The following is a 26,673-nucleotide window of genomic DNA, read 5'->3' as shown; positions in this document are numbered from 1 at the left end:
AAAGACCAATCTGTTTTCTTGCTGTGTGACAGGCATCTAGTTTGTAATGACTGCCTGGTCATTCCACAGCATTGCATAAATTATGTCTCTGCTTAACAAGGGAGGTTACTATGTGCTTTGGTATTACAAGTTCATAATTTTGTCTTCCAAGTCTGGTTTTGAATGTTGATATCAGACAGCAAAGTCTTATTTGTTTGATAATCTGTCTCATTCATGGTATGATGTACACTGGTATTTGTAAAGGTTCATTTCCCTTTATAACATAATTTTAGAATTTCAAGCATGTTTAAGGTTACTTGGAAAACTGTTATCTTCTGCTTAAATTGTTTGAAGGTGAAATTTAAGGTAGTGTTTTCATCTGTAAAGAGCCAGTACAGTGAATTTGCTGGAATATTCTTTCTCATTTGTTGTATACAGAGTTATTTTGACAAATAAATGTCAGGAATACATTTCTCATATGATCACCAGCTTGATAGTAATGGATACTGAGTTAAAGCTATGGTGTAATTCTGAATACCCTTGTTAGTCCTCTTGAAGATAACTTGTAGACCACCAAAAGGAGGGTGCATATGGCTGAGCAAATTTTTGAAAGGGCTAGATTAGAACTTAGCATGATGAAATAAGGAAAGAAACTTGCTTGTCGTTGATAGAAATGGCTTTGCTACTGTCTTGTATTTCTTACATATATATCTTAAAATATTTCAAAGGTTTCTGTCTGCGCACATACAGATTTGTGCACTTCTCAGTGCTAGCTGAAGTGCCATTTTACTTACAGTACAGTCTTCCAGACAAAAGTGCAGCGTATCAGAGACAAGATTGTTACTTTGGAGAGAACATGAAGTTATTTCATTTTCTGTAGAACATGATTTTGAGCTGTTTGGGGAAAATTTTTCTCTTCCCCACTGCCTTCAGTAGCATAAGGGAAGATCTTTGGGGCCAGTGCTGCTTTTCTGATTTTGATTTTGTGTGATTTATTTGTAACACTAAACTTTACATATTAATATTACATTATATGTAGTATATATACATAATATATATTAAAGCAGTATGTGCAAGTTACGTCTTGGAACAGACTTACAGAGAATTCCTCTTTTGGAATCCCATGATTTAAGTTTGTGTTATCATCACGTTTCCACTGCAACAATTTGATATGCTTGAGACATGTTAAAACAGTGCAAAAGAGAACTGCTTTTATTCCCTCACTTTTCCAGAGCAATTGGAATACTATATTAATTTAATGGCACAAAGGTGTCTGAAGTAAAAAAAAACTTCAAGCCTTTACCACAAGGAAAGAGAAAAGGATAAAATGAAGCTGTACATAGGTTTACAGTCTTTGTAGAGTATTAGCTTCACACAATTTTCTGACAAGAGAGCTATTGGCAGAGAAAGTAGGATTCATGATCTATTTATGGACTAAGCAACTTCTTTTTCTAAAAAATCACATTGGGCACATCCTTGTAAATTCAAACCATTCTGCCATTATGGCCAGGATAAACCAACAGTCTCTACTTACTGCTATTTACTTTTTTTTATGAGAAACAGGCCTCTGATTTTGAACGTATTCTGGTGGTGTTGTGCTGCCTAGTAGTGCCAGATTAGATCTGTTATTTGTGTGGTGAAGCTAAATTTCTGGGGGTTTTGGCCAGTTGATCTGAGTAAATAAAACAGTGCATATGTAGAAATGCATATTCTTTAAGTTCCCAGAAAAAAAATAAAATGCACAGCAGTCACAGAGGTATTTCCAGTGCTTTCTGAGAAGAAACAGCTACATCTAATGTGCAGATGTCAGTGTAACTAATATTTGTGGTCAATTCTCGGTTAACTAAATTTAAACATGTTGGAGGTATAGTTATGATCTGAGAAGAAACAGCTACATCTAATGTGCAGATGTCAGTGTAACTGTAATATTTGTGGTCAATTCTCGGTTAACTAAATTTAAACATGTTGGAGGTATAGTTATGGAGTGATAGCTATTGGCAGGAGTGAGATGTATTGCTGTCACCAAAGAGCTTTTGTCTCCAGAACTTGGAACGGAGCCCAGCAGAAGCACACTGGCAGACACTGTGCCATCCCTTCTAGTGTCAGGCCATGGACAGGGTAACAGCTTCTTGTTTGTACCTGTGACTTTGCTATCAGGTGGTGAGGACAGTATGATAGACCTAGAGGTTTGAATCCAGAATATGACCTCAGTATGGAATTTATCTTTGTGTTTCCTGCTCTAAAACAGACAGGAAACTGCTATACTAAACTAAAGTTTAAGTTGCAGTCAGGAAAGTATCTACGGTATGTCAGAGAGACACTGACAGTTGAAGCAGCTCTTGAGGAGTGTTCTCACAGTTGACATTACGTTCTGCTAAAACCAAAAATGTGAAGTAATTACACTGTCTGCAGAAATTAACTCCATAGCACAGTGACTGGATTTGGCTGTAAAACTGTTACTATTTGGAAACTTCAGTTTGTCTTCTGAAAAATTGTACAATTTACAGAACTTTGTAATCATCAGGTTCATAAGTCTAAATTGGTATGAGTGCCAGATACCATTTGAGGTTTTAAAAAAAATTAATTCGATCACTGCTGACAATACAGAGTATATAGAAACAAAACCTAAGTGTTTGACAAGATATGGACCCAGTTGAGCCTGCAAGTAAGTATCCAAGAGGAATTACCTGTTATCCAATTGGTATTAACTGGATTTTAACTGGAAACCTGATTCTGTTTGGTCTTGGTAGAAATTTTGAAATATGTTTGCTTTCTGTTAGTGATCAATATCTACATGCAAATATGAATGTATGGTCTGACAAAAAGAGAGAGGTTTTAGTGTGTTGGCAGAACTGTTGTCAGGAGAGCACATGGGGAGCAATCAAAAATTTCCTACATCTTTATAACTTAAAATCCTTGGTGATTTAAAAAGCCCAACAAAACAAAACCACCTTAAAATGGATATCTCTTGACCCATGGTAGTTTTTTTGCTGTGGTCTTGCAAGTCAGGAAACCACCTCACTCACTCTCTCCTTTTGGACTTGGAAAAATGCTTACTAGAATAGAAGAATATATAATCTATATTAGCTTTAGCATTTTGCCAAATACAGAATCTGGCATTTTCAATTTAACAACTTCAAAAGTTCCTTTCTATTTTCAAGGTTTATTTGATGAATTCACAAAGCACAAGTTATCAGGCCACTTTTGGAAATTTCCAGAAAAAAATAGTGGGTGCAATGCATGTTTCTAGAGTATGATGGTGTTCATATCTTTTTGGCATCTTTGAAAGGTAATTATATTCTGTCATAGTGTCCTGGACAGCAGGAAAAATATTTGTTTTGTCCTTATGATGGACTTAAACAAATTTGGAGATGTATGAAAAGGTAAATCGGTAGAAGATACAACAGAATAAAAGTTCATTAGTAGGTGATACGTAATATTATAAGAAATTAACACAGTTCTCACTTATGCTAGCTATTTCCAGTTAAAACTATCCCTTGCTATGTGATTCAGTAATAGTAGTTGGATGTCTTTGTATGATGAATAAAGTAATTCACATGTACACTAGCCACTCCCAGCTACAGTCTCTTTGCTATATGATTCATCAGTAATAGCTGCATGTCCCATATAATGGGTAAAGTAATTCACAGGCACACTGAAGCTCTTCTATCACTGGATATGATGTAATTTAATCTTTTCCACCAGCACAATAAATGTGACTGTGTGTGAAAGAGAATCTGTGTTTGTGTGTAAGATTTTACTTGGAAATAATCTTCCAAAAAAGAGGAAAATGAATGCATTGCAAAGAGTTTGATGTTCTCAAAAGATTTTGTTTACAGTTTTGTTGAACTATTAAGAATTTATTGAAAGGAGAGTAGATTGTTCTAGTTTTAATAATTATAATGCTGTTCTGTTTTAATATTGCATGATCTGTGGGCTGCCACAAAGTTGTTACAAATTGAAGGGCAGATACAACATGAAATGAGGCACCTCTTCTGAATGTTGCTTTTGTTCTTTATTTAACAAATTAGTATGTTGACATTTGTAACTGATGGATTTCATTATTTGCTGAAAGGGTTTTAGGGGGTTTGACAGCATGAATGGTTTTTCCTACAGACTTCTGAGAATTGATAAAGGCATCTTTGTTCTTTGTGCAAAAGCACAATAAATATCTTACTGACACATGCAGAAAAGAAGGCTTGTATAGCTGCTGCACAGAACAAACTAAGAAAAATAATTTTGAAGCCATTATGTATCCTTCTGTGCTCTTTCTTTTTTTTTAATAACATGTATCTCTAATCAATGTAACAAGAAGCATGGATCCTCATTCAGCAACATGAAAGCATGCATTATGTATCAGTTTACATACTGCTTATAGATGACAAAAATAAGAAAAACAGAAAATGGACGATAGCAGGACTGGTTAGTTAAATTTCTATTGCCTGAACCATTTTTAAGACAAGTGTGCAGGGTGTTATAGCATTTGTATTTAGAGAAGAAAAAGACGTAGTAGAAATGATGTGTTTTAGCAAGGCTTGATAGTGTTGGATTTGCATCCATTTCTTTAAGTAAAATGAAAGGCTTCAGAAAACAGATTTCTAGATACCAATTCTTAAAAGCAAGAATTGTGGGTGATACTGTGTATGGGCAAAAATTAGGTCACATGTAAATTGCACAGTTATCTTAATCTCATTGTTTGCTCCGCATTTGTAGTTGGCACAAGGGGCAAGAGTCTGATAGATATGACCCAAAAATTTAAAAGAATTGGATTTGTGCCTCTTTTATGACCCGAGATGTTTTGTATTTTTAGGGTTTTTTTTTCTTTTGAACTCTGAGATTTGCCTTTTTATTTATTTTTTCTTAGAAGTATCAGGGATTTGTAGCTTGTTCTCTTCCAGTAGTGTTTGGGATTTCCTGAATGATTCAGGGATCTACGTGGAGTTTTCTTGGTCTGCAGTTGGTATTTCTGATAGGAATCCTTAAAAAAAAAAGAGCATTTCTTAGGTTTGGTTTGGTTTGGTTTGTGATGCTACTCTATACTGGTTTGCAGTGATTTAATAAGAACCACTTCTGCCTTCAAGCGGATTTCATATCCTTGCTGCTTTTAGAACAGTGATACCATGAGGCTTTACAATGAGAAAAGAACCCTGAAGAACTTGAAGAACAAGCAATCTCTTTTGCTTTTATCTTGTTGGTTTGTCTGTATTGTTGTTGTTGTTTGTTGTTGTTGTTTTGTTCTGGTATGTGTGGATAAAAGCTTTCTTCTATATGTTAAATGAAAAAAAAATATACGGCCCATTCTTCATTTTATTTTGTCATGTCTGTGTCACTTTCTGAGACCACTAATGTACAGGCCCTTAACTTAGGTGAATTTTCACTGAATATGGAAAAGCAGATAAAATTTGCTTTTTCTGTCTGACTATTTATCACAGTTGGTTATTTGCACTTTTGCTCATAGCTGTGTTAATATCTGCTAGAAACTTCATGATATAGTAAAAGGAGATCCAGGTCTTTCAGTAATAACATTGGTGGAAGGCTATAAATAATGGAATCCATCCATGATCAAATAATATTATCCATCAGTGACAAATGTCATCATTTAGACTGGAACTGAGGAATGTTATTAGAGACTGCTCATGATATTAATCATTTTAGCAGGAATAAAAGAATAGTTTGAAAAAGCTCTGAAACAAATGCTATGTGCATTTCTAATATGAAATGAGAGGTTTCTTTTTTCATCTTCCCTTTGGTATATAAAAACGAAACCTAAAAAAAATATTGTTATCACACAAACACATTTTGTATTTTTAAAATGAGAGGTGTGAGTATCTGTAGCTATATCTGTTTCCATTACCCTCTTCCTGTTAAAATAATATGATAAATTTAAATAATTAATTACAGTTATCAATGTCCATCCATCTATTTTTTGATTGGTGTTTTATTTCAGCAAGTGCTTAAGGCTAATATTGTGGTCCTGATCTTATAAATCAGTTCTAAATGAGAGAGCGTGAATATAAATCCATAGTTCTAACAGACCCTTTTCACAGTATTATTTGTTATTAACCATTTTCACACAGTTAGTAGCGTAATTCTTTTTTTCTTTTCTTCATTGGGCCATTATCTAAAATTTGGAAGCACTCAGAGAAATGTGGTAAAAATTTAATATGAAATCTGGAATTTAGCTAATCCAGAAGGTAAACCAAATAAAGCATTTATATGTGTATATACTGTTCTTAGTGAAATTTGTGGGAACATGGTATTTCCTCTGGCTTCTCAGACATGAACAAAATTTTCCCTTCAGCCTCTGAACATCTTTTGTGATGCTATCTATGTCAGCAAGAGTAGACATATTTTATCATTGTTGTGGTCTTTGCATCGGCTGTCTTACATCAAACAAAAAGAGATACTTCTATGAAAAATTCCATACCCTAAAAAACTATTCACAGAGTCTAACTGAATCTAACAATCTAACTGAAGTATTCTAGATTGATTTCCAAACTATCTGATTTTTAAGAAAAAAATAAATAAGCTTGTAAGTCTTATTTGGAAACATCTACCATGAAACAATGCAATTGGAGTCACCGATTCACAAATTATTTTCAATTTAGCAGTGTTAGTACTTTTTGAGGAGCAATTACATGTGAGGTGTGAAGTTAAAAATTGAGCTCTGTAAAATACAGAGAGGGTTTTTTTTAAAGAGTGAAACAGGTGCTTGCATTTATTGAAGCCACTTTACTTGCACTTACTCCTAAATTAGTTTACTAAATCAGTTAAATATGAAAAATTAATTCTATTAATTTCTTAGGCCCTGCCAGTGAGAGGGCTGGAGGGGCACAAGTAATTGGGAGGGGACACAGCCAGGACAGCTGACCCAAACCAGCCAAATGGATACTCCATACCACAGACCATCATGCTCAGTATGTAAATGTAGGGGAAGGAAAAGGAAGCGGGAGGATGTTCAGAGTTAATGGTGTTTTGCCTTCATGCGTGTTGGAACCCGGCTTTCCTGGAGATGGCTGAGCACCTGCCTACTGTTGTGAAGTGGTGAATGAATTCCTTGCTTTGCTTGCATACACAGCTTTTGCTTTACCTATTAAACTTTGTCTCAGCTCATGAGTTTTCTCACTTTTACTCTTCAGATTCTCTCCCCTGTCCTGACACAGGGGGGTGAGCAGCTGTGTGGTGCTTGGATGCCAGCCGGAGTTAAATCATGACACTGATTAATCTGGTTTGGTACAACAGAATAAGCAAGACTGAAGTGACTGTCTGCCAGTTCATGGAGCAGCTGCTGCCCAGGTGTTCAGATCATTAATTAGGTACCTGACTGAAGTTTGAAGTTTGGATGTTGAATTGATGTATTGAGTTGCATGATATCACCCTCCTTCCAGCCCACAGGGATTTGGTCTGTCCCTATGTCATGGCTTAACTCCAGCTGGCAACCAAGTACCAGGCAGCTGCTTGCTCACTGCCGAACCTGCCCCCCAGAGGGATGGGGAGGACAGTTGGGAAAAAGCTAAAACTCATAGATAAGGGCAATGTAATAATTGAAATAAAATAAAATATAATAGCAATAATAATAACAATTGTAATGAAAAGGAGAGAGAGAGAAATAAAACCCAAAGGGAAAAAAACAATCCAAAATCCCCAAATGATACAAAATACAGTTGTTCACCAGCTGCTGACAGCTGCCCAGCCAGTCCTTGTGCAGCAATCAGCAGGTCCTGGCCACCTTCCCACAGTTTCTATGACTATAGCATGCCGTTCTATGCTATGGAATATTCCTTTGGCTAGTTCAGGTCAGATGTCCTGGTCATGGTGCCTTCTAGCTTCTTGTGGACCTGCTCACTGGCAGAGCATGGGAAACTTGAGAACTCCTAGGTGTAAAGTAAGCACTGCTTATCAGCAACTAAAAACATCAGTGTGCTATCAACATTATTCTCGTACTAAATCCAAAACACAGCATTGCACCTGCTAAGAAGAAAATTAACTCTACCCCTGCCAAAACCAGGACACCCTACTACCTACCCAACTGCATTATATTGCATGATTTATGGAGTAAAATGTCACCTGCTCTAGAATGACTTTCAGCTGCAACTTCCAGTCAGTTGCAACTGTTGGTTTCCACTTGGTTTCCAGTTGTGGGTTTCCACTACAATGGTAGGGAGGGAAAACTTTGTGAAGTTTACATTATTTCTGGAACAATGCTCAGAGTATGCCAACTACCAGATCCTTGTCTCTACAACTGCATCTGGCATATATTCCTGTTTCTGGTACACTATAAACCTAGGAGATTAAAAAGGTTGGTTGTCTCTGTAGTTCTCTCAGTACTGGACTGCAACATACATGAGAATGCTGGAGATTACAGAGGTAAGGAAGTCGATGTTGCATGTTCTTGTGTCTGCGTTCCAATGGCACAAGTGTCCTCAAACATAAATTAAGCTACTGTTCAACAATATGCTAATACTGTTCTTTGTGTCACTGGGATAATGCGGATTGAATGAGATTGCACAGGCTGTATAGAAGGGGCTGCTATTTAGTTGTCTAACTTTCTCAAAGACTGGTAATCTTGAAATGTTTATCTAAATTTTAATATATTTCTATGGTAGTACTTGTAGAGAGATTTCCCCTGCTCCCTTTTACATGTTTAAGAAGGGCTTTTCTTGAAGGACAGTAACTGTCCAACCCATTTACTATCTGCCTACAGTTTTTGTAAATAGGGGAAGATAAACATTATGTGGAGTATATCAAAACATGACAAATATTTTTTAATTATATAACTTCCATCTGTAATAGTGATTTTGGGTGCTGCATAATTTTCCAGCTGATACAGTCCTGACTATTTTTTCAGTAAATACACAAGAAAACATGTCTGGAAATCCCTGTGTGTTAAAAGGGAAAGACTTCTACTTCAAAAGTCTGTTAGAAATGAGCTTCGTGTTCCTAGCTTAAACGTGTACTTAAGTTCTTGCACATGCATTCGGCTAGAGTTTGTGCTGTGTGTCTCATCTGATTGTGTGTGAGCAGCCAAAGATAGCACACTGCTGCAGCCTGCATGCAAAGTGGCACCTGCATCTGAGTCGTCAGTCTAGAGAAAGAGGTTTGCAAAATTGCTTTCAGAGATTTGGCCTCTCAGCTGTGGCCAGATTACTGTTCAGAGTTCTAGGACTCATTGGAAACCTTCTATTTGTTAAAGACCATTTATTAAGAACATCTACATGCGTGGATTTGGGTCATTGGAACATCAAGACCCTTCAGCCTTTCACACCAAAAACTTCTTTCCCTTTGGGGCTCCGTTTTTCCTTCATGTGTGTTCATACCGTAGTTAAACTGCACCTTGGCTGTGAGAGGGAACTTGCTCCTTCTTTCAGTCAAACGATACAAAGATCTAAGTTACAAGGGTGTGATTCTGGTCAGAATAATAATCTTTTGCTTTAGAAGTGTAACCAAGTGTATACTTGTTGAAAACAAGTCATTAACTTCTTTTTCTGTAAGAGCCATTGGGAATTTCTCCAGCTTCCTGGGAAGGACCGGTGGGGTTTTTATGGTTTTTGTTAACTGGGAGAGGTTTCCCTTCTTCCTTACCACATCCAGCTAGCCTGTTCTGGCCTGCTTTAGAAACCAGGGCCAGACTTGAGAAGACATCAGCTAGAGGCGTTTATAAGCTTGGCATACCTTGTCAGGTCTTGCTTGTAATTGCTGAGGTGAATAACCTTTGTCCCTTCCTAGCATGTGAATGGATTTCTTTTCTTTTTTCAATTCCAATAAAAACAATAGATATCAAGCCTTATAATCTGTTCCTAGTAAATCAAATGGATGGTAGGAGGGCCAAATTCCTATTCCGGGAAAAAAATCTAAAGTTTTTGGCTGTTGCAATTTAATCATTGTTCTGGTTATCTGTTTTGGTTTGGGTTTGGGTTTTTTTTCCCCCCACATAGACAGTTTCTTGAATTTTTGAGTATTTTAGGAACAACAGTTATGTGCAATGAATAACATTGCACATCCTAGATGACTTAAAAAATGTTGATTTTGTTAGTATCAGTAGGGATAGAGCAGAGTTTCTGGAATCATGTATCGGAAATAGAGAATCTGTATTTTAAACTAATACATAGAGTCAAACTCTTCCCAAACTAAGGCACTGGACATATTACAGAAAAATGTTCAATCTTTGATAAAATTACACTTAAGATAAATAGGACCTTTGCACTGCTCTGTAGTAATAGCCGTTGCTGTACGAGGCTCTGAATTGGAGATACAGCTGCTTGTTAATGGTAAACAAAATGAAAGGAATTATTTAAGGTGTTCTCAGGAAAGGAAGTTGCTGGCTGTACTAAGACTCTAAAATTAAATTCTGATGCAGCACATAGTCATATTTTTGGCATCATAGGAAGTTTTATTCTTTGAGCAACATTGAACTCATAGATTTTTCTCACTGAAGTAATTTTTAATCCTTCTATGAAGAAGATTGTCCAAATGTGGCATTTCTGTTATTTAAGTGATTGGAAAAAGCAGGAAATACAATCTTTACTTTTATTATATATTTACCTACAGTAGACTTAAAATGCAAAACATTCTGTGAGCCTGTTTATAAGACATGAAGTTACTTTTTTTTGCTTAACCAAATGGCTGAAATGCTGCCAGCAGTATGTGTGGAATGTTATTTACTTCGTCTGTTTCTGCGGGGGTTTTTTTGTAGCACTGTACACATGCCACAGTTAAGGGTCATTAACTTACAAGTTACTAAAGTAATACCCACAAAGTTGTGGTTATTCTTCTCATCAGGGCTTTATAATAAAAGGTTCATCATGTTCTGCAGCTTCTGTGCTTGCACTTTTCCCCCCTTCTCTCCCTCCCTCCCTTCTCTTAACCAGAAACCAGAATTGCTTTTGGCAAAGATTTGGAGAGCTGCTGTTTTTTCTTGCTTTGTTCTCTGTGATTTGATTCCTCTATTAGTGCCTTGATTTCTTACATTGTTTCTTACAATGCCAACTGATTGAAATGTATTAACTTGCTTTGCTGTATGACTTAGTTTTTAACAAGGAGATGGTTACTAGGTATGTTTTTCTATTTAAGTGTGTATGATATTTTCTGGTGTCAGTTCCAGACATTCAACTGGTTGCAAGAAAACTGTGGGTGTTTTAACATTTCCAACGGAAGGGTAGGGTGGGTGGGGACGTTCCTTGGAATGCTGACGAATAATATTTGACTCTTGGAAATGTCTTAAGGCCATGTGTTCCCCTCCTATGCTTGGAAGGCTAGACTTGGTTTTAAAGAACTGTGGTCTTGAAGGTATTACCATTGTGCTTTATTTCCTTTCTAACTGGCTGGACTCAACAAAAAGTTGAAATGCAGATTATGGATGCTGAGGGTTAGCGGAGTCCTCCTCTGCAGATGGCCTTGGTTTGTGCTCTTGCTAGTCCTGTCTGTGGTGCAGTGCCCTGTAAATCCCTTGCATGTTAGTCAGAGGACTTAATTCTGCACCTTTTCTTTCCTAGATGTACTTAATTTCAAACATTTTGTAACTTTTGAGATGTTAGTCTGCAATGTCTATGAGCATAGCAGAAATTGCCTTACAGCAGAACATTAATTGGGAACTGCAGTAACTTGCATTTCAGTGCAAGTGTTTTAAATAGCAGAGCAATAATTCATAAACATGTTTTTCCCCAATTCCTTCTTACAGTACTTGAGTACAAAGCAGAGTGGATACAGATTGGGTTCTTCTCCACTGTTGTGAAAAGCAGATATTTAGTGAATATCGAGCCTCCTTTTTCTGTATTTGTGGTAAAGGATGTTCTCCTTCCTCTGCATTTGCAGAAATTACCAACACCATCAGATGGTATCTTTTTAGCTTGTTTTAAGTTCTAACAAGAACATGTGCTTTACTATATAACGGTCTTGTTGCTTTTGAATAGTGATTTGTTTTCTTTATAAAATGTTTAGGCGTTATTTATTTCCACCTCTGATCACTTAACTGATAAATATTTGCTGCCTGTATTCACACCTGTTCATCTGCTGTTATCCTGGCTTATACATAAATGCTTCTGTTGAAATAAATCAGTCTTGTAATTTGAAAAATATGAAACTTTGGTTTAAGTTACTTCTTACAGGTAATAGCTGTTTGACGGTTGAATACAAGACTGCTTGGCAGAATTTTTGTTTGATTCTCTGCCAACCTGCAATAAAGTACAACTGAATTCCTAAAAACGCCTGAGCTATAAACTATCAGTCATGATCCAGCATGCATATAGTAATAAGAGGCTGACAATAAAGCCTATATATTATATAGCCATGCAATGCATGTTTTAACAGGTCAATAATGTATTTTGTCACTCATTCCTATTGTGCAGCCCACACATCATCTTCCTGTCACAGAGCGTAATACTGGGAGGGAGCCATCTCTGTGGAACACGTCTGTGCCATGAAATTGCTCATGCTTGGTTTGGACTGGCCATTGGTGCTCATGATTGGACTGAAGAGTGGATAAGTGAAGGGTTTGCCACTTTTTTAGAAGATACATTTTGGGCAAGGGCACAACAGGTAAGGTGATGCGTGATCACTTCTCAGTTGGATCATGTGGAAAACAAAATTATACACTCTGCTGTGAATTGGTTATAAATTAAACCTCCTGTGTTATAAGTCTTTTAAAGTAATATTGGAATTTGCATGCTAACTTGATTTAAAAAAAAAAAAAACACAAACATGGAAAAATCCTTTCTGATCTACAGTGAACACTAGCCTTTACTGAGGTAGAGGTCAGTGAAATGAGAATGGAAATGTCTGTTTGTCAATGATTACCTTCCCACAAATGTACTACTCCGTTATTAAAATTCAGCTGTTGAACAGTTGCTTTGCATTCTTTCCATTTGTATTGTGTTCCTGAAAGTGGAAAAATCAGCAGTCTTGCTGAATATTGTAATATTTCTGACACCTAATGAAATCCTCTGGTTTTGTCCAAGGGATAGCAAAGAAGTGTACCTCAAAACAAAATGGAAGCTGATGAAATAGGGCATTGGCATTTAACACTTGTTTTCTCTTATACTGCCCAACAAGAATTACCCTCATGTTAGAGGTTTAAAAATCATTGTCTGCCTTAAAGTGGAAAGCTTATAAATTGCGTGTCAGATAGTAGTTTTCTGATCCAATTCTTGTTTCTGTTGTACCTCTGCTACTTCAAGCATTTTATGTTAGTCATTTCCTCCTGTGCTTGTGTCAGGCCTGGTCCTACCCCTTAAGTCTGCAGAACTCCATCTGTGGAAGATCAGGTGGGACTGGGAACTGACATCATGCACTCTTCTGACCCTCCATTTTATTAAGTATCAGGCATATTTATAGCACCAAACAAAACCAAATTCCTTGTCACTTACCATGTTTCTGGAACAAGAAAGAGAGGAAAGCTGTCCAAACACTCTGCTTTTCCATTCTGGTCCTAAAACTCATGTCTGCCCCTACATTGAGTATCACTCCTCTTCTGTGAGCTGGTCACATTAATTCTTATGTTTTTGTGGATCACTTGAAAGTGTTTTTGTTGTAGTAGATACCCTTCCATGTAGCTGAATGAAAAGGAGTAAGCAACAAAGCAGGGTGATTAGTGCCCTTGTTAATTGATAAGGTCTTAATACTGCCTTTTTTTTAATTATTTTTAGCATTATTGAGTAGTTTTGGTGCTGTGCAATTGTACAATTTTAGGATTATGAGTAAATTCTATAGTGCCTGACAGTAGTTTCAGTTGTGACTGAAATATTGGTCCAATGCAGAATATTATCTGCTTTTGCTTTCTTCCATCTCCCATTTTTCTTTGAATAGAGAAGCATAAATTAGCTATTTTTAAACTGACAACCTGGCATTTGTTTCATAAGCATGCATCTCTGTTAGTATTATGTAAATGGGAGAAAATACAACAGGGAGCTTTCACGAGTGTGGCAGAAGTATTAGGAAAGAGGATTGAAGTCAGGACACAAAGCAGCTGTTTGCTTTCAAGCTGGGAACAGTAAAGATGCAATGAAAACTGCATTTTCTGTATTTCTGAATGTACAGGTATCTGTAATGTACATTCAGTTCACTTATTGCCAGTCACTACAGGGAAAGCAACAGGCCCATCTCTCTGCTCAGTCAGAATTATTTAACTGATTATCGATTTAATGTGCACAGTGAGGCTTCTGTTTTCCTTAGTGCTGCTATTAACCTTTGTAGCAGCAACTGTTATTTTTTGGTTGGAGGGTTTTTTTCAATCATGGATATTGGTAATGTTTCCTGCATCTTCTGCACATAAAGGGTAACAAAACAAGTTTCTCTTTCTGAAAATTGTCTGTTGGGAAACAGCAATCAGTGGTCTGTGTTTTTTTGTATTCTAAGCAGCTGTCACATGGTGAAGTAAAAGGGCAGCAGGAATTGAAAGCTTTACTTCGGTGGCGCCGACTCAGAGATGAGGTGCAGAACTCTGAAGAAGAGCTGCAAGTTTTAAGGTAACAATATGACAGTGTAATCTTTCCTTTTGCATGCTCTTTCCTGTTTTCCACTATTTTCACTCTTCAAAGGATATACATCCAAATAATCTGATTAAATCCACTGCATTTCCTTATTTCCTTCTGAAGAAAAAAGAAAGGTCAAATTAAATTGGCTAGGTTCTTCATCTTCCGTATAATGCAATTGCTTTTCTCTTTGTTATAGAAAGATTTCAAAAACCATGGCATTTAGTTTGATATAAAATGTCTCTGAGCAGTTTACAAGAGCCTTAATTCAGGCAAAACAAAAGGCCATTTCCTGAACAAAGTTTGCAGATTAATTTTCTGTGGCTGAAGACAAGCATGTACAGGAGTATGCTATCTAACTGCCAAGCTGAGTGAAGCTTTAAAAAATAAAGGAAGAAGCATAATGAACTATATAAATCTACTTTCTCTTCAGAAACAACTAATAATGATATTTAAACAGGGGTTTGGTCTTTAGATAGCAGATGCTGAGCTCAAGGGTTCTTACGTTGCTAAAGACAAATAAAAAAATATACTTGCTTTGCTAGTGATTAATAATCTGGGCTGTTCTGATTGGTGTCTTGGGAATTTCACAGAATCATAGAATTGTTTACATTGGAAAAGGCCTTTAAGATCATCAAGTCCAACCACTAGCCTAGCACTGCCAAGTCCACCACTAAACCATGTCCCACCTCCAGGGATGGTGACTCAATCACTCCCCTGGGCAGCTGGTTCCAATGCTGGACAACCCTTTCCATGAAGAAATTTTTCCTAATGTCCAATCTAAACCTCCCCTGGTGTGACTTGAGGCCATTTCCTCTTGTCCTACTGCTTGTTGCTTGGGAGAAGAGACCTGCCCCCACTTGCCTACAGCCTCCTTTCAGGTAGCTGTAGAGACTGTTGGTCTCCCCTGAGCCTCCTCCTCTCCAGGCTAAACCACCCCCGTTCCCTCAGCCGCTCCCCGTCAGCCTTGTGCCCCAGACCCTGCACCAGCCTCGCTGCCCGCTCTGGCCACGCTGCAGCACCTCAGCGTCCCTCTTGCAGCGAGGGGCCCAAACCTGAACACAGCGTTCGAGGTGCGGCCTCACCAGTGCCCAGTACAGGGGGACCATCGCTGCCCTGGTCCTGCTGGCCACACCGTGTCTGGTACCAGCCAGGGTGCTGCTGGCCGCCTTGGCCACCTGGGCACACTGCTGGCTCACGCCCAGCCGGCTGTGGACCAGCACCCCCAGGCCCTTTCCCACCAGGCCCTTTCCAGCCGCTCTGCCCCAGCCTGTAGCGCTGTGTGGGGCTGCTGTGACCCAAGGGCAGGACCCGGCACTGAGCCCTGTTGAGCCCCATACAACTGGCCTTGGCCCATTGGTCCAGCCTGTCCAGATCCCTCTGCAGAGCCTCCTGCCCTCCAGCAGGTCAACACTCCCCCGCAGCTTGGTGTCATCTGAAAACTTACTGAGGGTGCGCTCAATCCCATCAATCCCAAGTAGGACTGGCCCCGTACTGAACCCTGGGGTATCACCACTTGTGACCGGCCACCAGCTGGATGTAGTTCCATTCACCACCACGTTTTGTGCCTAGCTGTCCAGTCAGTTTTTTACCCAGCATAGAGTACACCATCCAAGCCACACGCAGCCAGTTTCTCAGGAAAATGCTCTGGGAAACAGTGTCAAAGGCTTTACTAAAGTCCAGGTAAACAACATCCACAGCCTTGCCCTCATCCACTAGGCAGGTCGTCATGTCATAGAAGGGGTTCAGGTTAGTCAGGCAGGACCTGCCTTTCATAAACCCATGCTGGCTGGGCTTGATCCCCTGGTTGTCCTGTATGTGCCACATGATGATCTGCTCCATAACGTTCCCCAGCACTGACGTCAGGCTGACAGGCCTGTAGTTCCCCAGATCCTCCTTCCTACCCTTCCTGTAGGTGGCTAACTTCCAGTCTTCTGGGACCTCCCCAGTTAGGAAACACTGCTGATAAATGACTGAAAGTGGCTGGGTGAGCACTTCCACAAGTTCCCTCTACCCTTGGGTGGATCCCATCTGGCCCCATAGAGTTGTGTGTATCTAAGTGTAGCAGGTTGTTAACCATTTCCCCTTGGATTATGGGGGCTTTGTTCTGCTCCTCATCCCTGTCTTCCAGTTCAGGGGTCTGGGTACCTGAGAACAATTGGTCTTACTATTAAAGACTGAGGCAAAGAAGGCATTAAGTACTTCAGCCTTTTCCTCATCCTTTGCCACCGTTTCCCCCAGCACGTGTTTATGAAAACATTTTTTAATGTCTTTTACAGCAGTAGCCAGGTTAATCTCTAGCTGGGCCTTGGCTCTTCTAATTTTCTCCCTGCATAACCTCATGGCATCCTTGTAGTCCTCCTGAGTTGCCTTCCCTTTCTTCTAAAGGTCATAAACTCTTTTTTTTTTTTTTTTTGAGATCCAGCCAAAGCTCTCTGTTCAGCCAGGATGATCTTCTTCCCTACCAGCTTGTCTTTCGGCACATGGGGATGGCCTGCCTCTGCACCTTTTTTTTATTGAATTATTGAAAAGATATAAAGCCTTACTGGTGGTCTTTGCCCTTCAAGACTGCCTCCCAAAGCCTCAGTTAACTAATCTCCTAAAGATGCCAAAGTGTGCCTTCCCAAAGTCCAAGGTAGCAATTTTGCTGACTGCCCCATCCTTACTTCTCCAAGAATTAAAAACTCTGTAATTTTGTGATTGCTATGCCCAAGACAGCCTCGAATCAGCACATCACTCACAAGTCTTTCTCTGCTCACAGACAACAGGAACAGCAGGGCACCTTTCTTTGCTGGCTTCCTCACCAGCTGTGTCAGGAAGTTGTCTTCCATACTCCAGGAACCACCTGAACTTTTTTTCTCTTCACTGTATTAGATTTCCAGCAGTTATCTGGCAAGTTGAAGGCTCCCACAAGAACAAGGGCTAGCAATTGTGAGACTTCTCCCATCTGCTTATAGAATATTTCATCTACCTCTTCACCCTGGCTGGGTGGTCTATAACAGATTCACACCATGATATCTTCCTTGTTAGCCTTCCCCCCATTTCTTACCCATAAATACTCAACCTTATTGTCACCATCATTTATATCTAGACAATCAAAACACTCCCTGATATACAGGACTATTCCGCTGTCTCTCCTTCCCTGCCTGTCCCTTCTGAAGATTTTAATAGCCATCCATTGCAGCACTGCAGTTGTGTGAGTCATCCCACCATGCTTCCATGATGGCAACTATGTCATAGATTGCCATAGTCTTTTATCTTGAGTGGCTGCCTAACATCTCCACTGCTTGTGTCCCCGCAGCCTTTGAACAAAAAACCAAGTTTACTAATCCTAGCTCAAAATAGGCCTACACTGACCAAATCATGGAATTACAGGGACTTTTTCAAGAGATTATGTAGACCATTCTCCTACCCTGAAATACAGGCAGTATACAGAGACCATCTTAAGCATGTTTTTACTAATGTGTTCTTAGAAACCTCCAATGAAAAAAATTTCATGGTACATAGCTAAGCTATTTTAATGTTAACAGTTAAAAATTGCTTCCTAACACCCAGCTGAAATATTGCTCATTTCAAACAATGAAATTTCTTCTTTTCTTTGACCAATTGAAAGCGAAGAACAAATTGTCCTTTGTATAATCAACTTTTAAATCTTTTTGGAAGACTGTTGCCATTTCATTCATTTTGAGGTCTTCTCTTCTTTTTGTGCTTTCCCAGTAGGATTTAAAATGGTTTTATATTTGGGCACTGGAGAGTGTTCACAAACATAGAAATTCCTCTTTATGGCCTGGTGTCATCTGAAAATGTCACCAACTGCATAACTGTAGTCTTTCATTGATCCGTTTTACTTCATATTTTTTAATGAATATCCTACATGTAAGCAGAGTCAGAGAGGTTATAGATTTGCAAGCGAGCAGTTTGATATGTGTAAATACAAAAGTGAGCTTTATCGCTAGCTGTCTTACAGCTGCTGCCAACACAACTCCTGACTGACAGTTGCTGGGGGGTTGATTTGCTTGTTTTAAAATAAATTCTTGGTGGGAACATTGGTTCTTGTGATATGAGCCTTACTTGGATGTGTGTTTTCCATTTTGAACATTATGTAATCGCATTTGTTGTCTTTTGCATCAATTATGTAGTCCTTACTTTTGATAAAATGTGTATGTGGTGTTAATTTTTTAAATTGTTTTTCTAAGGATACATATTTCATTTGTAGTTTGAAACTCAGGAAGGATTGATTTATCTTGAAATGGAAATGTAAGCTTCCTGTTGACTTCCACAGTTAGTAGACCTATGTCTGTAATAAGCATGCTGCTTACCTTTTGCACAGTGGTATTCTCAATGCTAATATGAAAGAATGACAAAATAATTCTCATTTGAAAAATACGCCTCTAATATACACTTAGGAGAGGAACATAATGCCAGCCTGGGATTCTGGCAATCTCTTCCTTTCTGATGTCTCTAGTTTCTTGCGGTGGCATTTAAGGGCTTTCCACTTGTTTCAGTCAGATATAAATGTTCTCTACTATTTTTGTGGTGTGGACTTGAATAGGTTCCCTCTTTGCACAGCTACCATTTTTTTCCCCCTTCTCTTTTCTTCTTTCTTCTGAAAGTGTGTCCATGTGCTCTCCAGAGTTGGTATATGAGAAAATTTTATTCTTGGCATTGCGCTGGGTTTTGAGTCTGTACTGAGGCTTGTGCCGGTTCAACGTTGTGGTTTTTTATGCAAGGATATTAAATCATAACTGTTTGTTACTTCTAGCCAATTATGTCAGGAAGAAAAAAATCAGCCAACCCACTCTTCCCAAGCATAAACTTATCCTTCAATTACCTTTTTGTTCCCTGCAGGATGATCATATTTCTGTGCTTTCTTCTGACAGCAGGAAGACCCTGCCCAAAACTTGTGAGCTGATCCTATTAACTTTTGATCCAGCAAATGAATACCTGTTCAGACTAGGTGAAAGCCACTCAGCAAACTGATCATCAGCATGATGTTTCTTCTTATTAAGGATATTTGATATTATGTTACAAGTAACATCTCATAAACTACTGTGAAAAAAGAAGTTGGGTAAGAAAGAAATAGGTAAATATATTTGCCACAGGCAGCAGCTCTAAAAGGCAGTACCAGCAAATCTGAGTTTTGAAGGAAGGAATTTGTGGCACTGTAGTGCTCATGCAGGATAAGACTGTAGACAGAATCCTGTGTATTTTCTCACACAGTCCGAAGCAAAGCTGCAGGGACAAAAGCACCTGTGAAATATGTCCTGACACTCACTCTGCTGGCAAGCATCAACAGTAGCACTCTCATCTAGTCTCTTACGTTACGAAAACAAAGAAGACAAGAGAAGTCTATTTCATTCTGAGGAATAAAGCTGGTGTTGAGATCGTTTGATGTCCTGGCCCTTATGACTTCAGCTTGTGATTCTTCATGAAGACAAAACAGTGGTGGCATCTAACTCTAAATTTGTCTCGTGAGTTCCACTTGAGTCAAGTCCATTTCCTTCCTGAAGCAATGCTCTCTGACTGCTCTGTGGGTGTTCAAAAGAGTTTTATTCTGTCACACTGATAGGAAACATACCTTTCAGATGGTCTCTCATAGTCTCTGCATAGGTTTTTCATAACTACCTAGTGCATCAAATTATTTTATTACCAAGGACTCCATGGTGACTTTTACTTTTACTTTGTGCAGTACTTCTCTGCGCAGTGAATAAAAAGTAGCATCTTTTACTTCCTTCAGAAATCTGCCAGTATCTACAAATGTGCCAGGTAGCCGCTTGAGTACTGTGAATCAGCTTGCCTTTAGCATTATGCCTAGCTTCATCTGCTAGGTTAGATGGCAGGTTTTGTAGGTCAGTGTAACAAACTTCCAGTCTTTGCACCTTCAATGTGTTTTAAATATGCTAAACATTGCTTAAAAAAGGTGTGCTGAAGTGCTGACAGCAGAGAACAGGGTAACTTTCTAAATATTTACACTCTTTTGCAGACATTAACAGGGGTATATATACATCCTTTGCAGAAGGAAATTTTTCAGTACCATCATCCAATGGGATACTGCTTTCTAGTCACCTGCTAGAATCTACACAGGCACAAAGTTGGAAGAGGAAGGAAGGAAGTATGGTTTCCTAATTTAGAATAATTGTGACTATGGGGGGTATTTCAGTTTTCTGTGGGTCCTATAGCTTGGGCTCAAACTCAGTTTTTTGAAGTCTATAGACTGGGCTATTTATTATGAGAAAATGGAAGCAGTTTTGGCTTTTTTTATATGCAGAGAGGAGTATGGAATGCCAGCAGGCCTTCCTTCCAGGAGACTGATCCATGGAAACAGATGGACCTCTGCTGTCCTACAGTGGGTCTGCAATCGTTACATTGACTTGAGGAACTGGAGTTAATTAGAATGAGAAATCAGTTATTGATCTCCTCCTTTCAGTGTTGAAGGAAGATCTTCCTGGAAAGAAAATAAGGACTGTAGCACACTAGAGAACTGTATTAGGAACAATGTAAAATTGAATCTGCAAGATTTTTTATTATTTAATTTCTAGACAGTTATATTTTATCAAGATTTTACTGGGTGAAGTGGATTTCATGTGCACAAGTCCTAAATGTAGTGCCTAAAGGGTGACAAAAACAGTTTAGCACTCTGGACAAAACTCTTAATAAGAAACTATTACACAGCTACAAAAAAAGGAAGAAATTTTTTTTTCAAAGCAGACAGATATGAAAGAAATTCGATCAGAGATTAGCTCTTGAGCAGCATATGAGTGATGTGGTTTGAAGAATCCTGCACTGCCGTGGCTGTTGTGGCCCCTGTCTGTAGAAGTGAGGAGAAAGATGTTTGGCTTCCATTGGCCATCAAAATTCACACTTAGAATTGGAGAGTTTGTTTCAGTTTCATAGGGTTAGGCTTCTAAGACAGACATCTGTTCCCAGACCGCTGTTAGCTGGGGTATTTTCTGGATGGAAGAAAAAAAGCTATAGAGGGTTCTTCAGTACTATGCCTGTGCAGGCACTGCTTACAAGTGAAAAAGAAATATTTGCACAGCTTCTCTTCAGTTTCACTCTGTGCGCACAAGAACTTGGAAGTCCTCCACACTTCGCTGGTGTAGATTTGTGATATACCAGATGCTGTATTACATTTTAAAATCAGGCAGTAAAGAAGTAGGTTTGTTCTAGACATTGTTGTCTGTGAACCCCAAACCTGTGTGTATGTGACAGGCTTCCTCTTTTAAAACTTCACCTACTTTTCTTCCAACCCCAAACCACCAAATGTAAAACAGAACATCATTTATTCTGTGGTGTGTTGCATGCAGATTGTGGTGGTTTGACTGTGGCTGGAGACCAGGTGCCCACCAAAGCTGCTCTGTCACTGCCTTCCTCAACCAGACAGGGGAGAGAAAATATGACAAAAGGCCCATGGATCAAGGGAGATCACTCAGCAATTATCGCCACGGGTGAAATGGACTGGACTCAAGGAAATTAGCTTAACTTACTACCATTCAGATCAGAGTAGGATAATGAGAAAAATCAAACCTTAAAAACACCTTCCCCCCATGCCTCCCTTTTTCGTGGGCTTAATTCCCAATTTCTCTACCTCCTCCCCTCCAAGTGGTGCAGGGTGACAGGGAGTGGTGGTTACAGTCAGTTCATCACACATTTTGTCTGCTGCTCTTTCTTCCTGATACTCTTCCCCTGCTCCAGCGTAGGGTCCCTTCCACAGGAGACAGTTCTCCATGAACTTCTCCAGTGTGAGTTCTTCCCATGGGCTGCAGTTTACAGACTGCTCCAGTGTGGGTCCTTTGTGGAAAGGGTGCAGTCCTTCAGGAATATACTGCTCCAGTGTGGGTCCCCTTGGGTTGGCTCACTGCCAGCAAACCTGTTTCAGCATGGGCTCTTCTCTATGTGGGAACACAGATCCTGCCAGCAGACTTCCTTCAGCACAGGTTTCCCACGGGTCACAGCCTCCTTGAGGCACCCACCTGCTCTGGCATGGGGGCCCTCCACGGGCTGCAGGTGGATATCTGCTCCACCATGGACCTCCATGAGCTGCAGGGGCACAGCCTGCCTCACCGTGAGCTTCACCATGGACTGCAGGGGAATGTCTGCTCCAGTGCCTGGAGCACCTCCTCCCCCTCCTTCACTGCTTCAGTGTCTGTAGAGTTGTTCCTCCCACATGCTCTTATTCCTCTCTTCTGCAATTTTGTATTGCACAGATTTTTTTTTTCTCTTAAATGTGTTATCCCATAGTAGCTGATGGGCTCAGCCTTGGCCAGTGGCTGGTCCCTCCTGGAGCCGGCTGACATGCATGCCATCAGACACAGAGGAAGCTTCTAACATCTTCTCACAGAAGCCACCCCTGCAGCCACCCACCAGCAAAACCTCACCATAGAATCCCACTACTTGCAGGTACTATAGCCATGGAAGCTGTTAATCCAATGTTCAGGTGTAAGAAGAGAAATCTTTAGTTTAACACAAGGACTTCAATATCTTCCCCTTCCCTCCCCATGTGGTTTTTTGGTGTGGTGTGGGGTTTTTTTGTTTGTTTGTTTGTTTTTTTTGTTGTTTCTCTTTGTTCATGATGTGTCTGTACTGTAGAATGGCATGCATCATGATGTCATGCTGGTAGTGAAAAGAGTACACCAGCTTAGTGATGGATCTCATTTGTACTCCAGCTGTCTGGTCGGCTACGTACAAAATTGCTTAAGAAGTATGAAATTCTGTTATTCGTCTGTCTAAGTCAAGTTATTTACTCAGGTCAAAGATGTACAACTGAACTAGTGACAGCTGTTAAAAGTTACTGTGCCATTCACAATGCTTTCCACTATGAGAAACATGCTTTCTTTACTTACTTACTCAAGACTCAATTTGTGTGTTACTGTTTTAGGCCCAAAAAGGAGAGCACAGGAGAACTGAGTGAGTCTGGAGCATCCGTTGTCAAACATGGTCTTAAAGCAGAAAAAATCTTCATGCAGGTTCACTACTTGAAGGTAAGTGTTGTCAGCTGATTTTTATTGAAGTTGCTTTACTAATATGATAAAGACTTCTTTCTTCTAGATATCAGTGAATTCATAGCATCCTATTTGTTTCTGACTTAATTTCTTGCAGGGTTATTTCCTTTTGCGGTTTCTGGCAAGGGCAATTGGAGAGGCTTCATACTTTGCATCTTTACGAAAATTTGTCCATAAATTCCATGGGCGGCTTGTCCTTTCTCAGGTACTGTACTTGAAGTTGTTCCTCACTTTTTGAAAAAAACAAATGACCTAAAAACTTTCAGTTTGACTAAATCATCACTTCTGGTTGTGATGAAAAGAGAAAGGCAATTGCAACTTGGCAATATTAGTGAAGTTACTACCTGCTAAAGGGCAGAACATTTTTTTTTCAAGGTGATACCCTGCTAGTATCTGATAATATAAACAATGGGTGGGGTTTGGTTTTTTTTTTTCAACAATGCTTTGAAAGGTCAATGTTTGTAAGTGCTGATGTTCTCAAAAATGGGGTCATTTACTCTACTGGAATTGTCTCCTGTAGTCTTGTAGCTCATTGGTTTTGATTGTGATAAGTCAGTCTTTTCCTTGATAATGTCTTTGTTTCTGATAGAGAAGAAACACAGAGTAGGGATGTAACTGAAAAATTCTATAGATCCTAACAGTGCATGTGCTTTATATTTCTGACTTTATTTCCGTCCTCTCTGCATGCTGGTTCATTCAATGCTTATAATTTCACAGTCTGCCTGATGAGAGTGGTCTCTTTCTCACCAAGTCAGGGAGTGACTGGTTTGGTGAACACTTGGTTGTAAAAAATTATGTTGAATTAGGAATCAGAATCTGCGTCCCTAAGTCCGACTGCATATATTAATCAGTTGAACAACAGACTTAGCTTGTTCTCTTCCTGGCATAAATGGTGTATAATTATTCCACGCAAAGTAGAATTACTTCAGAAGGAAAGACTGAGCAAGTCACACCACAGTACATGTTACATAGAGTACACACAGTACCATCTGTTACATAGAGAGCCAAACTGGAGTTATAAATAGAAATTTACCTCCCCCTAGGCCTTTCTCAAAAAATCCTGCAACCACTGGCTGTAGCATTAAAAGGAGAGCTGTCTTGTCTTCCACTGTTTTGTTTTGAGAAGGGAATGACATAGCTTTCTGAACCCAAAGTTAGAAGATCCTGGCATTGGTGATGAATCCAGCTTGCATCATGGCACTGCACCTTGTTGCTTCAGAAATGCTGTGAAAAAAACCATTCATGGGGGTGTCTGTGAGCCAGATCACTGAACTCATCTTGGTTAAAAACAGGCCTGGAGCAGAAGGCACAACATGAACAATATTTGGCATTGCTGGAAGAGCACTGTGATCAAAGTGAGGGGAGGGGAAGAGAGAGGAGAAGGAGCGTAACTGAATTTCTGAAACCAGTTTCCTTGCTGAAGTCTGTATTTTATTGAATTATGGTTGAAATCTTTGAGGGGATTCAGGATGGTGATAAACGTCTCCTTGCAACATAGAGTAAGGGGCTCTGATTTTGAGGGGGTGGAGGTCTAACACTTTGCTGTTTTTCCCAGCCACAGTGATTCTTCGCTCGTGTGCTTGCTGTTTTGAATCTCACTCTTACGAGGTGAGATGGATGCCCATGTGTCTTACAGACAGGTGAAACACCTGTAGATTCTTTCATATGTCAGATCACCCAGAAGTTAAGCATAGTAGCTCTACTGCAGCAGCTCTGTCCTGTGGAGGAACATTTGGGGTGTTAAGGGAGTTAACGTTCCCACTGCTGCAGCTGTTTCCTGTACCACATTGCCGAGACCCTGAACACTTATGTTTGGCTTAATGTGGAAAATGCCACTGACTATATGAATCTCGTCTACATTACGATGTCCAAAATCATAAATACGGCACTTCACTATTACACAGCTGGAAACTTTTTGAGAATTACAGAAATCATGAAAGGACAAGAAGCATCCCAGTGTTTTAATCTGGTGGTAAGAAAGGTGCTTGCATTTTGGTGAGAAAAAGTTAGTTTGTTGCTCCTGGTTGATGTGAGATGAATTGCATCAGCAGACTGTTTAAACACTGTAAAATGTCTTAGCACATTATACTATTAGTCATGATAGCGAGACTGCATTGCAATTAAGTATCCATCTACTAGAGACTTCCCCCTTTGTCTAGCACTCTCCTATTAAACATCAATTTATAGCTTACCTAACCCCAGTCTCATAAGTTGAAATACTGTATGTTGTTTCTGCACCTAGAAACAACCATTATTGGATAAAAAACTGTTGAGTGTGCTTAATTATTCAAGCAAGAGTAAGAGATGCTTTTATTTCAGGTTTCTTCGGCTCCTTTTTGTTTGCATATGTGCAGTATGGCCATAGCTGTGTGCTTAGAAAAAAAGCTACTTTCCTTCATTTGAAGATGCAAAGGGGACAGGGCTATATCCAATTGTAAATGTATTTACTTTGTTTCTAAGAAATCTTAAACATTGTATTTATGTTGGTGTCTGGTATAGCTAGAGAAGCAATCACAACAGGAATTGCAAATGCAAAAGCAATGAAGTTAAGTTAGTACAAAGTTTATTATTCAAGTTCCTTCTTGAACAAACGTGCTGTCAGTGTTTAAATGAATAAAAGATTTCAAATAAATAGAGGTGCAAATGGTAAGTTTAAATATCATAGTGTTGTACTTTCACCTTTTCCAAAATAATTGTACATGTTCCCAGATTTAAGGAATTGTGGGGATGAGGGAAAGTAAAAACTGAAAATAATTGCCCATGTTCTGAATACTAGTCTTGTTTTCAGTGGTGTTTGTAGTATTTTTCCTAGATGGGAGCTGCAGGTGCAAGGAAATGACTTCAGATGTGAAACATTAATCAGTTTGCCTTTTCCCTTCATTTTGATTGCCTGCTCAGTATGTTTTTAATAGTAGTTTTTGTTTATTTTAGTCAAGTTAGCAACAGACAAGTAAAGCAAGTCTGGAATCTTTGAGAAGGATTTAAAAAAAAATCTTCCATTTTTTCTGAGAGAATTTACTTACTAACTGCTTTGAATGAACTTTTTACATAATGAATGGAGTGTTACTGACTATAAATAAATAGGAAGGAGTGCAAGTTGCCTATATTCCTAACACATTTAAGGCTGTTCATTTTGATACTGAAATAAGAACACCTTGGGAATTTATTTGTTTACAGACCTTAATTTTCGTGTAATTCTGTCTGCTGTAATAATAACCCAAGGTCTA

The 26,673-nt window shown here is 39.2% G+C and overlaps 1 protein-coding gene across 11 annotated transcripts in view; it reads left to right on the top strand.

The window, feature by feature from the left end:
- LOC121081017 (aminopeptidase O (putative)) overlaps window positions 1–26,673 on the top strand; it is a 204,851-nt gene that overhangs the window by 66,980 nt on the left and 111,198 nt on the right. For all 11 annotated transcript variants that reach the window (XR_005825563.1, XR_005825564.1, XM_040579584.1 and 8 more), the window contains 4 exons: window positions 12,324–12,513; window positions 14,332–14,438; window positions 23,323–23,425; window positions 23,544–23,651. Coding sequence is in view for 9 of the 11 variants with exons in the window: in XM_040579584.1 (XP_040435518.1) it covers window positions 12,324–12,513; window positions 14,332–14,438; window positions 23,323–23,425; window positions 23,544–23,651 (508 nt within the window). In the remaining 2 variants the exon portion in view is untranslated. The remainder of the gene's footprint in view (window positions 1–12,323; window positions 12,514–14,331; window positions 14,439–23,322; window positions 23,426–23,543; window positions 23,652–26,673) is intronic.

This window comes from Falco naumanni, chromosome Z (genome assembly GCF_017639655.2).
Source record: "Falco naumanni isolate bFalNau1 chromosome Z, bFalNau1.pat, whole genome shotgun sequence".
Taxonomy (NCBI): Eukaryota; Metazoa; Chordata; class Aves; order Falconiformes; family Falconidae; genus Falco; species Falco naumanni.
Note: the sequence above shows the minus strand (reverse complement) of the source record. Positions and strands in the feature narration are given on the sequence as shown.